Raw genomic sequence first — 16,255 nt, forward strand, 5'->3', positions numbered from 1 at the left:
CTTCCCGCTCCAGCTCAGCCCTGTCCCGCCTCCTCCCCGAGCACACCGTGGCTGCTTCACTTCTCCCGCCTCCCAGGCTTGTGGCGCCTAAGCTGATTGGCACCTCAAGCCTGGGAGGCAAGAGAAGTGAAGCAGCCACGGCGTGCTTGGGGTGGAGGCGGAGCAGGGGTGAGCTGGGATGGGGGGTGCCTTGGGGCAGAGGGTGGGGGGTGGGGAGCTGCCACGGGGAAGTGCCTCAGGGCGAGGGCTCAGGGATGGGGAGGGTGTAAGGTGGAAGTTTTGCCTAGGGCACGAAACATCCTTGCACCGGTCCTGTCTATGAAAGACTGTTATGGTATGGTCTTTAACAGCCAGGTGGCCATTTTGAGTTGAAAATTGTTTTACAGAAAGAACAAATTAAATGCAATGGATACAGGAGAGCAAAGTCCAACTTTCCTCATTCTTTTTTAAAGCAAATATTGTGCAATGTTCAGAAGCAGGACAGGGTGCTGGCCTGATAATCCTGCAGAAAGAAATCTGTTTGTCAACCGATAAAAAATGTCCTAGGCAGGAGCAGCGTCAGTTGCCCCCTGAGCCAGGCCAAGGTTTCACAGTACTGGCCTAGAGGGAGCTTCATCTCCAAGCTCTCATTCCATCTCTACTCTCTTCAGTTGTGTTTCAGTTGTGGTGGGGTTTTGTGTGATATGGTACCAATCCACTGTGAAAAGGCAGAAATTAACAGTGAATAATTATGGAACAATTTACCAATGGTTGTGGTGGATTCTCCATCACTGACCATTTTAAAATCAAAATTGGATGCTTTTCTAAAATAATTTTCTACTCTAGGAATTATTTGGGGAGGATGGGGGCAGTTCTCTGGCCTGTGCTATATAGAAAGTGAGACTAGATGATCCCAATGGTCCCCTCCAGCCATAGAATCTATTAATTGAACTTAGATCACTGAGTCATTTCATATAGGTCCATGACCAGTGGTCACAAATAATTCTTGCTCACTAATGTCATATGTTGCTTTTCAATGGCACAATTTGCAATTCCATTACCCAACACTAGTCCCTAGAGCAATTGAGTGCCCCTTTCAAAAGGACTTAAGTCTCCGCTCTTCGCGATATTAGAGCGGTCAACAATGTGACTGAACATTTTTGCGTCGGAATTCATTCAATTGATTTCCAACAGTTTGATTCTAATCCCCTTCTTCTTACTGCACTTCATCTCCTGCCAACCAGAGCATTTTGTCTGCAGCTTTTAATATAAATGCTTGCTCTTCTAATGGCATATAACTTATTTAGGGGCGGGCCACATCCTTCTCTCCGTTAGGTGTAACTCTCATGGCTGTCAATGGGAGTTGTACCTATATGCTGAGAGCAGAATTTGACTATTAAAAATTAATGGAAAAGCGGGAACTGAATACAGACCTTCTGGTAAAGTGCGTCCATCGTGGAACGTGATGGATTTGCTGAGCTGTCGGGACACTCCAGGTACCGGAGGGTAAAGGCGAAGGCTCTCCTTAATGCACATGGTGCTGTAAGTCATCTTACCAAGGTCATCCCTAAAATGACCCAAAGGCAAGGATGTGAGTGAGTGATACACATATTTCCAGTACAGCTATTCCAGCAAGCAACAGCTGTACACAGAGCATACACACTGTTTGCATCTGCCACACCTCTGGTTGTGGTTTGGAATTATAACTTTCCCTACATCTGCTCAGACTTAATTTGAGGGTAACGTATTTGCAGTGCCCGATGCCCTGAAATGCAGTGACACAGACTAGGTTAAAAATAGATCAGATGTTCTTGGGCCATATGTGACCCAATTACCACACAGCTGCAACCCAGCTCAGCCATGTGCTAAAGGCCAGCCCATGAGGCAGAGTCCGGGTTTCCAGCTGCCCAACATGGCGGGGCAGAACTGCTGACCCACGCTGCATGGTAGGGGTCCAGAGTTGAGGCTCCCAGACAGCCCCACGCGGTTAGGGATCTGGGCTCACCACCCAGTCCCACAAACTCCAGGGTCCAGCGCTGCCGCCCAGCCCCGCAAGCTCCAGGGCAGCCAGCCAGCCCCATGCAGCAAGAGGCCAGGGTCCAGGGCGGGCAACTGGCTGACCCTGCGTGGTGGGTCTCCAGGATCAGAGTCCAGGCTGCCGCTGCCCTGCCATCCGGCCCCTGCAGCCAGGTAACAAATTATGGGCCACATATGCAGCCCACAATGATAAATAAGTTGAGAACCACAGATATAGATATTGCAGGCCCAGTTTTCAAAAGGGCATAGCATCTACTACATCAAATGAAGTCATAACTACTGTGTATTCAGTGCCTCTGAAAACTAGGCCCTGAGCACCTTGGCTTCCTAACTAACACTTATTAATATGTTATCTCCTAGTGACAATGTTGATAGGAAGGAATCAGATAAATACGAAAATGTGAGAATCACCACTGGATAGTAGTCCGGTCTCCCAGAATCTCCTTGATCTCTTCCCTGCATCTCTGCTGGTGCTCTGGGTACAGGGCCATGCAGTACAAGAGCCAGGAGATCCCACTGGCCGTGGTATCGTGACCCTCAAACATAAACGTGTCCACCTCGGCACGTAGGTCTTCATCGGATAATCCAGCTCCGTTTTCATCCTAACAACACATGGACACTTTCAGTGGCACAAATGAATCCAACAATAGGAATTACAGTCACTCAGGACTTCACCTGAGTAAGGAGGGGAATAGACTTCTAGGATGGAGGCTCACCCAACTGATTAAGAGAGCTTTAAACTAGGAATTTGCAGGAGATGGTTGGGAGATGTCCAGGTAATCTTCACGCCGGAATTTAACGTTGAGAGGGAAGAAAAAAAAGTAAGAGAGAATACAGCTGTGGGCAGAAGAATGGACATAAGGAGGAAGGGTAGTGTAGATACTAGTCTAATAGGTGATACTAGTGGTAGAATGTCTGTGCCTAATTGGGTAAAGAATGTCAGTGAAGCCAAACAGCAAAAATTAAGATGTCTATACACTAATGCAAGAAGCCTAGGTAACAAAATGGAGGAACTAGAGCTACTGGTGCAGGAAGTGAAACCAGATATTATACGGATAACAGAAACGTGGTGGAATAGTAGTCATGACGGGAGTACAGATATTGAAGGCTATGTGCTGTTTAGGAAAGACAGAAATAAAGGCAAAAGTAGTGGAGTAGCATTGTATATCAATGATGAGGTAGAGTGTAAAGAAATAAGAATGGATGGAATGGATAAGACAGAGTCTGTCTGGGCAAAAATCACATTGGGAAAGAAAGCTACTAGACCCTCCCCTGAGATAGTGCTTGGGGTGTGCTACAGACCGCTGGGATCTAATCTGGATATGGAGAGAGACCTCTTTAATGTTTTGAATGAAATAAACACTAATGGGAATTGTGTGATCATGGGAGACTTTAACTTCCCAGATATAGACTGGAGGACAAGTGCTAGCAGGAATAGTAGGGCTCAGATTTTCCTGGATGCGATAGTTGATGGATTTCTTCACCAAATAGTTGAAGAACCAACAAGAGAGGATGCAATTTTAGATTTGGTTTTGGTGAGTAGTGAAGACCTTATAGAAGAAATGGTTGTAGGGGACAACCTTGGTTCGAGTGATCATGAGCTAATTCAGTTCAAACTAGATGGAAGGATAAACAAAAATAGATCTGGGACTAGGGCTTTTGATTTCAAAAGGGCTAACTTTAAAGAATTAAGGAAATTAGTTAGGGAAGTGGATTGGACTGAAGAACTTGTGGATCTAAAGGCGGAGGAGGCCTGGAATTACTTCAAGTCAAAGTTGCAGAAACTATCAGAAGCCTGCATCCCAAGAAAGGGGGAAAAAATCATAGGCAGGAGTTGTAGACCAAGCTGGATGAGCAAGCATCTCAGAGAGGTGATTAAGAAAAACCAGAAAGCCTACAAGGAGTGGAAGATGGGCGGGATTAGCAGGAAAGCTACCTTATTGAGGTCAGAACATGTAGGGATGAAGTGAGAAAGGCTAAAAGGCATGTAGAGTTTAACCTTGCAAAGGGAATTAAAACCAATAGTAAAAGGTTCTATAGCCATATAAATAAGAAGAAAACAAAGAAAGAAACACTGAGGATGGAGTGGAGGTTAAGGATAATCTAGGCATGGCCCAATATCTAAATAAATACTTTGCCTCAATCTTTAATAAGAATAATGAGGAACTTAGGGATAATGGAAGGATGACAAATGGGAATGAGAATATGGAGGTAGATATTACCACATCCGAGGTAGAAGCCAAACTCGAACAGCTTAATGGGACAAAATCGGAGGACCCAGATAATCTTCATCCAAGAATATTAAAAGAACTGGCACATGAAATTGCAAGCCCATTAGCAAGAATTTTTAATGAATTAGTAAACTCAGGGGTTGTACCGTACGACTGGAGAATTGCTAACATAGTTCCTATTTTTAAGAAAGGGAAAAAAGGTCATCCGAGTAACAATAGACCTGTTAGTTTGACATCTAGTATGTAAGGTCTTGGAAAAAATTTTGAAGGAGAAAGTAGTTAAGGACATTGAGGTCAATGGTAATTGGGACAAAATACAACATGGTTTTACAGAAGGTAGATTGTGCCAAACCAACCTGATCTCCTTCTTTGAGAAGGTAACAGATTTTTTAGACAAAGGAAATGCAGCGGATCTAATTTACCTGGATTTCAGTAAGGCATTTGACACGGTTCCACATGGGGAATTATTAGTTAAATTGGAAAAGGTGAGAATCAGTATGAAAATTGAAAGGTGGATAAGTAACTGGTTAAAGGGGAGACTACAACGGGTCGTGCTGAAAGGTGAACTGTCAGGCTGGAAGGAGGTTACTAGTGGAGTTCCTCGGGGATCAGTTTTGGGACCAATCTTATTTAACCTTTTTATTACTGACTTTGGCACAAAAAGCGGGAATGTGCTAATAAAGTTTGTGGATGACAGAGGCTCTGGAGGTTTTTCGCCTTCCTCTGAAGCATGGGACATGGGTCATTTGCTGGAGGATTCTCTGCAGCTTGAGGTCTTCAAACCACAATTTGAGGACTTCAATAACTCAGACATAGGTTAGGGGTTTGTTATAGAAGTGGATGGGTGAGATTCTGTGGCCTGCATTGTGCAGGAGGTCAGACTAGATGATCATAATGGTCCCTTCTGACCTTAAAGTCTATGAGTCTATCATGGTAGCTATCACTAAGCCAACCAGTTCAGGCAGGAATCCAAAATCTCTTTGTTACAGTGCCCATGGACAACTCCTGCTGCTGCCTCTCCCTGGCTCAGAGATGGGAAGAGGCAGGTTGGCTCCTCTTGTGGAGGAACAGTGGAGAGTTGCTCCCTACAGCACACTTCTTTGGTTTTCTCCAGCAAGAACGCTCTCCCACTTTCCTTCAGAGACTGTTCTGGAGGCCCAAAGGGTCAAATGCATTCTGGTCTTACCCAATTGACTGCCATGAAGTTGTACCAACTTTTGACCAGTTGTGTCTATGTAACACTGACAGACCCTGGTCATCCGTGGGCGGGATTGAACCTGGGACCTCTGGAGCTTAATGCATAAGACTTTACAGCATGAGCTAAAAGCTAACTGGCTGTTAGCTAAGGCTGTAGAGCAGACTCATTAATCTCTTTCTCTCTCTCTAAGGCCTGGTCTACACTGGGCGGGGGGTGTCGATGTAAGATATGCAACTTCATCTACGGGAATATCGTAGCTGAAGTCGAAGTATCTTATTCCGACTTACCTCCCGTCCTCGACGTCTGCGGCTCCTCCGTTGACTCTGCTACCGCTGCTCACTACGGTGGAGTTCCGGAGTCGACAGGGAGTGCGTTCGGGGATCGATATATCGTGTCTAGATGAGACGTGATATATTGATCCCCGATAAATCGATCGCTACCCGCCGATACAGCGGGTAGTCTGGACGTACCCTAAGTGGTCTTGGTGCCACTAGAGGGGACAGAACACCACACCCAGGAGGTGTGTGGGTTACATCTACATTTCTTTTTCTTAATATTGCCCCTTTAGTCCAGGTTATGCCACCTGTCCCAGGAAAGGAGTTCTGTCCCCTGTAAAAATTAATCTGCCCTCTTTACTCTTCTGTGTAGACACACGCCACTGCAAGAGCTTCCAGTAAGCAATCCTGAGGAAGGGAGAAGAGAATATCTTCACACTCCAGCGCTATGAAATGACAGCTGGAAAGAAGACTTGAGAGCAAGGCCTGCCTATGCTAGAGAGGGGTAAATTGAAGCGAGGGGGCTCCCTAATGGACTGAATCAATTATTGCAGACAGAGGCGGCTCTAGACATTTCACCACCCCAAGCATGGCGGCATGCCGCAGAGGGTGCTCTGCCGGTCGCCGGTCCTGCGGCTCCGGTGGACCTTCTGCAGGCGTGCCGAAGCAACCAGCAGAGCACTCCCGCGGCATGCCGCCCCAAGCATGCACTTGGCATGCTGGGGCCTGGAGCCGCCCCTGATTGCAGATTGGAAAGGAGGTTATAGACAAGAAGTGAGATTTACATATAGATGCTCGATTGGTCACTAACTGAGCACAGGGACTAACTTCTCTTTTCACTTTCTCTACGGAGGCCCTGCAGTTAAAGTCTGGAGGCCCACCCAACTTTCAGTAGAATGAGAAGGGGGAATATTTTATTTAATCACCAGGTGAAATTCACTCTTTGCAATAGGCCAGCCATGAGGCTTATGCATCGCTTCAGCCCTCATTTGAGGGCCTAGGTGGTGCATTGGTCCTGTGCTGGCTCTCAGCACAGGGGTGCAGTTCATTTGGTATCACCCAGGCCTTTGGTGGTGAAGACCAGGGGAGCATACCCCCTGCTTAGTGGTATTTAATGCACACACATTCCTCCATAACTCACTTTGGCATGGAGAAGAATATCCAGAAAGTCCAAGTGCCTCTTCTTCTGGACCTTCTCACGTTCTTGCTCGTCTTTGAGAGACTCCTTCCGCTCCTGGATCACCTTGTCTGCATTAGAAAACAATTGCAGTACACCTTTCAGCTACAGTCAGTAAAGCATTGTAGTCCTGGAGACTGTCTGCGTGCTCTCCAAACACAAAGTGGGGTGGCCATTCAACTCCACCAATCCTCATCTGACCTATGGGAACACGGTAGCACTCACTCTGTTACCATAATATGTCGACCAGATCCCCCAGATTTCGACTCGTAGTGTTCATTGAAATCAATGGATGTTAGCTGTCTAAATACCTTTGAGGGTGTGGGCTCTCATGCCTCAACAAAGGTCTGTTAGGAGGATTTCAGGAGTGGGGACTTCCTCCTATCCTGACTCCATTTACCTCAGCACCTCCTCCAACCCCCATTTACTACATTCCAGAAACAACATGGCATAATTAGGATTCAGAGAAAGATCATTGATCAATTCCGGTGCAGACTAGGCATGAGTCAGCACCCAAAGCTACTACCTCAGGATGGCCATTCATTAGCCAAAGTGAAACAAGTTGCTGGGTCTCAGCCTGGTTCCTAGCTGCTTTGTGCTCACATCATGAGAAACAATGGTACATCTGACAAGTAACTGGACCCTTGGCTGAAGACTCAGCACTGAAGTCAGGGAGCGTATGGGCCAGGTCGTCTGCATTACTCAGCTCTAGCCTTTTAGAAGAAGATTGGAGCGCATTGGTCAGGTGCTGTGATGGCTGCTGCTTGTTTTGTGGCTAGAGAGGGTTCCATGTTAAACACCTCAAATGCACAAAGGATTCAGAAAACCAAAGGCCAGGGTGTTGGGAAGTACCTGTGTGGTGATGCGCAAGCTGACAGGCCTTCTTGAATTGGAAACCATGAGGGCTGAGCCAATAAATGAGATCACTGTGATACGGGAAGATGCGCAGCCTGTGGTGAACCAAGTAGCTGAGGTCAAAGACAGCTTGAATGTAGGAATTCTTCCTAGGGTTGGAGGTGAGGGACAAAAGAAGGGATTTACTTTCAGGAAATCAAATATTGTATGCCGTGGTGCACACGGTCCATTCTCACTTTCACCCATGGACACCCTCACTGCCCAGCACCACCTGGTCACAAGCTACAAAGCAGCGACGTCGTTTCAGGGGGAACACTTCTCTCTCACCGAAGTTTGATCAATTTGAGTACCGTAATGTAACATAGGGGAGCAGCTGAATGGGATTCTAAAGCAGAAGATGGTGACCAAGAATAGAAGGGAAGGGCAAATACATAAGGACTCCATACATACAACTAGACACCACCCAGGAAGGAGCGGGCTACCACTATTAGTTATAATCCAATAGTATCAGAAGGCCTTATGCAAGACCAGAGCTCTTCTGGTCCAGGCCCTGTATGTAGACTGGGCCATGCTGCAGGGAAATACAGTCTGAATATACAAGGCAGTCAAGGAGTAGGAGAATTATTATCTCCCTTTTACAGATGGGAAACTGAGGCACAGAGATTAAGTGGCACCAAAGGAATCTGTAGCAGAGCTGGAAGTTGAAGCCGGAGGTCCCGAGTCCCAGGCCAATGCCTGAACTGCAAAACCATCCTTCCTCTCTGCCTCAGGAGGGAGGGAAGCAAATATTGCATACCCTGAAAAGGTGGCAGTGTTCTCAGTACTGCATTCGCGCCTGGGTGCCCCAGAGTTACTCTGGCAGAGGCAGAATCTTTGCTGTGGGTTATCTGCTGAGAAGGAAGTGTACATGCTGAGACACTATAATACTCTGGGAAATGTAAAAGTCACCTCTGGTACAGAGTGACTGGCAGCCGGAGGTGGGATTCCTGTGCATTCCACCCATTAAACTGCGTGGACTGTTGGACAACTTTTAAAATGAAGGTGGGATAAATTTATCAGTCATAAGCAACTTGCACAGTTTATTCACAGCCAATGAATAGCAACTTTCCATCAGAACCCGAGAGCATCTGGTACTGACCTGTCTGTCTGGCAGTTGCTCTGGTAACTGAAGGCACATTTCATGATGCTGTCGAGAGTCATCAAGCTGACATGTTCAAAGAGCTCCACTGACTTCTCCTGTGCGATCAGCTGTTCCCACTTATCCTAGTGCAGGAAAGAGACAGGTGAGAAGGGCCAGAAATGCCTTGCTCTGCAGTGTCAGCATTTACCTTCCATCTTAAAAATAAACTAGGGACATCTTTAGCCAGTTGTGTATTCTAGGCAACAAAAAATGGGAAAGGGAAACGCTCTCTTATTTCTTATTTCAAGATGCCAGTTTGAAACAAGAGGAATCTAGGAATCTGACTTAGCACTTACAGTATAGGCCCAAGTTATCTTTCTCTCTCTTGCCTTTGTCCAGAGTCAGTTGCTTTGATCATTACACTGCAGGGTATCTTATTGTATGGAAAATTAGTCAGAAAAATTACTATGTACAAATGGTCCCTCTTTAGCCAAACCCTGATGCAAAGGTCTTGGGCCGGCCCTCTGCACAGGAGTGAGCTTTCACTTTAGTCCCCATGTATAGGATGCCAGACGCTCTGTCCCCAGCCTGAGCAATGCCTTCCTCTTCCTTACAAGGCAAGCTCGTTACCAGACAGAGATCTGTCCCATGCCAACACTGTCAGTGTCAATTCAGACTGGAGACACGCTAATGCTGGCCCACAGCCCATCCTGATGTGTCAAATGTCATTACCAAAGGCCTCCTTGGAAGAAGCCGAAGGCTTATATCACGATGAGATCAGAAATAACCGCTGTCAGGGGAAGTGTTGGAGTACAGCAGAAGCCACAACGACAGCTGAGTGGTCCCACAACGAGCTGTTAATGTTTAGTAATGTGGCACTCTGAGGCTCTTAGGTGTTATTATAAAAGTCAATCTAAAAATAATTTGTTCATTGATCAATGATTTCAGGTACCAGTTCTGACTGATCTAAAGGCCACTGATGGTTGAGGATGTCAGATGCTTAGGCTCTGGTATATGATTTGTATTGCATCTTATTCCTGCATGGGGGTGGCCATAGCTAGATTAGCCCAAGAGCAACCCTGGGAAGGAAATTGACTAAAAGACTTGCAGCTCCAGCCTGGGTTCTCCTTAGCATCAGCTGGCGTGTAGGTTGATGCAATTATTTGTAGGATGCAGCTTGCTTCTTCGTGTGTGGGGGGGATGGGGGATGGGGGGTTGGCATATCTATATAGGCTTGGAAGGATTAGATACATTGATAAATGTTGGTGAACATCAATTTCAAATACACACACAGAGGCAGGAAATATTTCCATAGATAATAAATCAAAATATACAGATAGGAGAACTTGGAGTTTGATTTAAGGCTACTAACTTTGTCAATGTGATGTTGACAAATCGAGTTTTAATGGTTAGAAAGTGTTACCTTTTTGAATCTCAATCTCTGTCTTTAAATAATTATTGTCTGACCCCCACTCCATCATTTCCTGAAACTGTGAAAAATTTGAATTGATGATATGAAAAAAGCTAACCCATAATTTTGCACAACTGTCAAAATTTAAATAAAAAATTGAAAGCAAATGCTTACAAATAATCCATATTAGCTGTCCAAGATATAGAAATGAATAAATAAATTCTACCAAGCCTCTGGGGAGAGAGATCACATAGAGGCATATATAAGAATAATAGCATCTGTTGTATGGTTTGTAAGTTTATAGGTTCATAAAGTTGTTATGCACTGCAAATGGCTTCTAGCTCATAACACCTTTAAGCTTGCACTGGGTTATTACATCTGCCATCTATGGGGGGAGAAGCCATAGGTCTGTGGCCACTCTGCTCCCCTCCTGTCCTATTCCCTGCCCAACTTGCTGGGGTTCAGAAGTAGTAACACTGCAGCGTCGGATCTCACCTTTCCTCCCCCCCTCCCCCTGAAACTGCAGTCTGTGCAGGCTAAATAGAAGGGCTGTTGTCAGTGGGACATTATGCGCCTGCACAGCCACAAGAAGGCAAGTGAGAATCTTGCCCATTATATTTAACATATTAGCTCTTTTGCTGCCCTATTAAAGACAGCAGCAAAAGAGGCCATGATACTGGTCAGTCTTAAGGAGACGTGACCTGTTAGTGAACGTGTGCCCCTTCCAGATCCATTCCAAAGAGAGCCTGGGTCTGTTACACCTCTCAGCTGCACCCAGAGGCTCTTTAGCTCCATACAAGATGTACAGACTCATGTTTTCAGCAGTGGAAGTCCCCCGTTCGCTCCCAGTTTTATTGGCTGACACATATAGAAAATAGGGCTGTTTTATTTTTCTGTTACAATAGCCCAGTGTGGTTCAAACTCCATGCCAGTGCGTCAATATTCTGGTTTCTCTCCCTGTACATGTTCGGTTTGCTCAGTAGTGAATCTATGCTGCAGGCCTGTTTTTAATTCTCACACTAGAAGACAGTGTTGTCCACATGGAATCAGAGTTCTTTCAGGGACAATGCATTGCACATTTAGTTACTCTTGTACCCAGATCCCCTGACAATGTAGCTGCCGAAATTAATGGGGGTCCCACGTGCAAACCTTGTAACTCTATTACTTTTCCTGCACAGAGCCCACTGAGAAGTGAAATTGTAGTTGCAATCTGTACTATGGAAAGCAGAGATTTCAATCTAAACATTGTGAATATTGGCATCTCAGGGTATTTTCTAATCCCCAGATCACAGGGTTGAAGTGTGCCCAGTCCCAGGGTTTGGGAATGCACGAGATCCCTTACTGAATCCTGCCTTTCATATAAGTACCTTTAAAGAGTACCACCAAGAACCTATTTAATGCCTTATTAATAGTAGCAATCACTATTGTGGATTAGATGTGATTTTTGGATCACAATAAAAGGGAACCCCAAATCCCTGGATTCTAAAATGGTTATCTATTGAAAAGCAAGGAAATACTGCAGCTGGAATCCACTTAAGAAAAGCCCAGACTGCCAATTTCCTTATGTTTCTAACAGGCAAAATGCATTAATTAACTCAAGAGTAGAGCTGATCAGGACCCATTCCTCACAAGCCTTTTCATTTAAAGTGTCCCTCACAGAGCTGGTCAGAACACTGGGGCATTTTCCGTTGAAAAGGTCAACTTTTCATTGGAAAACCAAACTCAAAACTCCACAAATATTTGGCTGTAAACTGCCAAAAAGTTTTTCAAAATTTGTTTAAAGTTTTGATGGGGAAAAAACCCAAAAATTTTCAAGGACAGCAGAAGCGTCACAGGCAGATTTTAATTTACTCAAAACACCATTCTCTGATTGGCCCTCATCGCTTATTTTGGGGGTTTTTTTAATGCTATTATAGGCTTTGCCACAGAGTCTGTACATCTTCTGGACCAATTAGTTGCTATATCTCAGAAAAGAAATGTGATTCATTCAAAAAGCAAAACCACCAAAAGAGAGAATGTCCATGGAATTATAGACTGTACAGGCTGATAACAGCTAGGTAACAGCAAGGACAGCAAGGAAGCTCTTGATCCATCACTTTGCCTTCAACCCATCAAGGATAAGAAACTAACATAATAAACATGGCAATAGCAGTCATCATTCTTACCAGCATCACTTTGGTAGAATCTGCAATCAATAGCACATAAGGTTTCAAAACATCATAATGAAACCCTGGAGTCAGCAGTTTACGATGTTGGTACCACTTTGGCCCATGTAAGACCAACAATCCTTTCCCTGGGGGAACACAAGCAATGGAGTTCAGATCATTTCAGATTTTAAAGACCATAAGCAGATATATTTGATGTATATAGGTAAAGCCTTAGCCTACAATAACTAAAACTTCCACCAGAGATGGAAACTATTTGGTCACATCTAATCCATCTCCTATTTGCTAGGATAGTATATTTTCTAGTGCTATGACAACAAACAACTGATAGGAATGCAGAGAGGATCCTGGTCTTTCATCTTCAAATTTCACCATGATTGTTCAGGATCATACTCCAGACAATGATTTTATTGTAGATAAGTGACCAGGTTTAGATGAAATAAGAACCTATTCGAACTTTTCACCCATAATTTGAAACTAACTAATCTTTTACCAGTCTCCAGTAAAATTAGCTTTGATTGCATATTCATTTTCGTGCTTCTCTGTATTTACCAGTTTCAGACCAGACTAGAAGTAGACATACAGAAATGCCTGTAGAAAGGCTGTACTCCCAAGATTCCTGCTTGGACCAGAAGCAAAGAATAACCTAAATCACAAGAGAATGCCTGTTCTTATGAAATCCACAGCCAGATTTCTAGATCAAAGAAGTTCAGATGAGCACCTAAACTTTTGGTTGCTTCTTCGCCCATCACTAGTCCTTGCTGGATTCAAAGCATGTTAATGGAATTTCATTTGTATATATCATATAAGTATAGGGTTGCCAACTTTGACAAATTCATGGAGATTTTATCACATGACATAATCTTTAATTAAAGATTAATTTTTAATTCCTGGAGACTCCAGGACAGTCCTAGAGGGTTAGTAACCCTACATAAGTAGCATCTTGTAGGGGAGAGACCTCAGTGCTGATACAAAAATGATAATAAAAATATTAACTTTTTTTTAATTGGTTACAAACTTTTCTGCACCTTTACTGAACATTAAGATATAGCCATAATAATGTTTTAGCCGGGATGCTTGAAAATATAACAGACACATGTTTAGCTAATTATGTAACAAAAATGTTAAAGCAAATCAAAAAATATTGGAAGATTTCTGTTTATAATAGCCAAGGACAAGCAGTCATCAAATAGAATAACCATTTAAACCCTGCCAGGAAGAAAACTGATTGTGAAAGGAATTCAAAGTTGTGTTATCAGAGCAATAAATCAAGAGGTAAATTGGGCCTATAAAAGATCTCATCCCCTTTTCTTTTCAAAGAGAAACCAGAGTTTAAACCCACACAAGGAATGCTAGGATTATCTTCATTGAAATTGATTTCTCCTGTAAACACACTAAAGTCTTCATTCTTTAAACCTACACAATATTCATGATGGTAAATGTTTTTACTAGGGCTGTCAATTAATCGCAGTTAACTCAAGCGATGAACTCAAAAAGATTAATCATGATTAAAAAAATTAATTGCGTTTAATCATAATTTTAATCGCACTGTTAAACAATAGAATACCAATTGAAATTTATTAAATACAGTCAAACCTCGCAATAACGCTTCCCGCTATAATATGAAATCGCATATAACGTGATCATAGGTTGGCTCCCCTTTAAGACCTAATACAGTACTGTACAGTACCAATGGTCCCCAACACCATGGCAGGGGAGAGAAGCTGCAGCCCCGCGCCTGCGGGGGACAGAGAATTCCGAGGCTGCGGGCACTGATGCTCTCTGTCCCCGGCAGGCGGGGGGCCACGGCTCCTTTTGAAGCCGGAGAGAAGCCACGGCCCCGCACCTGCTGGGGACAGAGAGCACCGGCGCTCACAGCCCCGGAGTTCTCCGTCCCCGGCAGGCGGGGGGCTGCGGCTCCTCTCCCCTGCTGGGCACTAGGCACTAGGAGCACTAGGCAGCGCACATCAATGCACTCCTTTGGGGACCACTGACAAACTGACTGGTTTGAAACCCCGCTATACCGCAACCCCGCATTTAGCATGATGGAAGTTTTTGGACCCCAAACATTGCATTATAGCGGAGTTTCACTGTATTTTGGGATGTTTTTCTACATTTTCAAATATATTGATTGAAAGTACAACACAGAATACAAAGTGTACAGTGCTCAATTAATATTATTTAATTTTGTGACAAATATTTGCATTGTAAAAATGATAAACAAAAGAAAATCTTTTTCAGGTCACCTCATACAAGTACTGAAGTGCAATCTCTTTATTGTGAAAGTGCAACTTACAAATGTAGATTTTTTTTGTCACATAACTGCACTCAAAAACAAAACAATGGAAAACTTTAGAGCCTACAAGTCCACACAGTCCTACTTCTTATTCAGCCAATCGCTAAGACAAACAAGTTTGTTTACATTTACGGGAAATAATGCTGCCCACTTCTTATTTACAATGTCACAGTTACAGTGCCATGCGAATGCCTGTTCTCACTTTCAGGTGAGACTGTAAACAAGAAGCAGGCAGCATTATCTCCTGCAAATGTAACCAAATTTGTTTATCTGAGAGATTGGCTGAACAAGAAGTAGGACTGAGTGGACATGTAGGCTCTACAGTTTTTAATTGGTTTATTTTTGAATGCAGTTTTTTGTACATAATTCTACATTTGTAAGTTCAACTTTCATGATAAAGAGATTGCACTCCAGTACTTGTATGAGGTGAATTGAAAAATACTATTTATTTTGTTTATGCAGCACAAATATTTGTAATAAAAAATAAATATAGTGAGCACTGTACACTTTGTATTGTGTTGTAATTTAAATCAACATATTTGTAAATATAGAAAACATCCAAAAATATGTAAATAAATGGTATTCTTTTATTAACAGTGATAGCAATTAATTGTGATTAATTTTTTTAATCACTTGACAGCCCTAGTTTTACAGAAGACACTGGTTACTTCCAACTTGTGTTTCCACTTAAGGAGCAACACCTTTGTTGTTTTTCAAATGCTTAAGATGGCATCAGCTGCTTTTAATATGTATATTTGAAAATATTTTGTATCTAAATACAAGCCTTCCTGTAATAATTGCTTGATATCATTGTTAAATGAATAGTAAGATGTTTTATGTACAAATATAGCAAAGTTATTTGATGCTAGACTAATGACTAACATAGAAAGCCATTAAGGTATAGAATAGTTATAATAACAGGGAATTAATTAATCAAAGCAAACCCTCATCCAACAGAGGAAGAACATAAAATCATCATTCCCAAAATTTCCATGTAGAATCAACAACTAGACAGTATTTGGTCCTGCCATGAGGGCAGGAGACTGGACTCGATGACCTCTCGAGGTCCCTTCCAGTCCTAGAGTCTATGAATCTACGAACTTGAGCTAAGGTCTTACTAAGAGGTATTTAATTTTATAAGACTGTTTTGAGGACTACAAACTCTTATAAAATGAACAGGAATGTTTGAACTTTTTGAAAACAGAATTTCACTTCCTATCAAACTAAGGTAAAAATATTTTATCAGAAAATGGACTGAATGAAAAGAGTTAGTTTTAACGTTAAAAGTTATCTGGATATTCCCTGCCACAAGAACAAAGGTAATTAGTCGACTGGCTAAGCGGCAGTTCTACAGAAAAGGACCCTGGGGATTACAGTGCATGAGAAGCTGGATATGCATCAGCAGTGTGCCCTTGTTGCCGAGAAGGCTAGCGGCATATTGGGTTTCATTAGTAGGAGCATTGCCAGCACAACAAGGGAAGTGATTATTCCTCTCTATTCGGCACTGGTGA

General features: G+C 43.4%; 1 protein-coding gene across 2 annotated transcripts in view; it reads right to left on the minus strand.

The window, feature by feature from the left end:
- LOC127055102 (cytochrome P450 4B1-like) overlaps positions 1-16,255 on the minus strand; it is a 35,409-nt gene that overhangs the window by 8,082 nt on the left and 11,072 nt on the right. For both annotated transcript variants that reach the window (XM_050961710.1, XM_050961711.1), the window contains exons 4-9: positions 12,449-12,576; positions 8,891-9,015; positions 7,750-7,901; positions 6,862-6,968; positions 2,428-2,618; positions 1,413-1,546 (exon numbers count right to left, since the gene is read on the minus strand). In XM_050961710.1, coding sequence (XP_050817667.1) covers positions 1,413-1,546; positions 2,428-2,618; positions 6,862-6,968; positions 7,750-7,901; positions 8,891-9,015; positions 12,449-12,576 — 837 coding nt within the window. The remainder of the gene's footprint in view (positions 1-1,412; positions 1,547-2,427; positions 2,619-6,861; positions 6,969-7,749; positions 7,902-8,890; positions 9,016-12,448; positions 12,577-16,255) is intronic.

This window comes from Gopherus flavomarginatus, chromosome 7 (genome assembly GCF_025201925.1).
Source record: "Gopherus flavomarginatus isolate rGopFla2 chromosome 7, rGopFla2.mat.asm, whole genome shotgun sequence".
NCBI classification, from domain to species: Eukaryota; Metazoa; Chordata; order Testudines; family Testudinidae; genus Gopherus; species Gopherus flavomarginatus.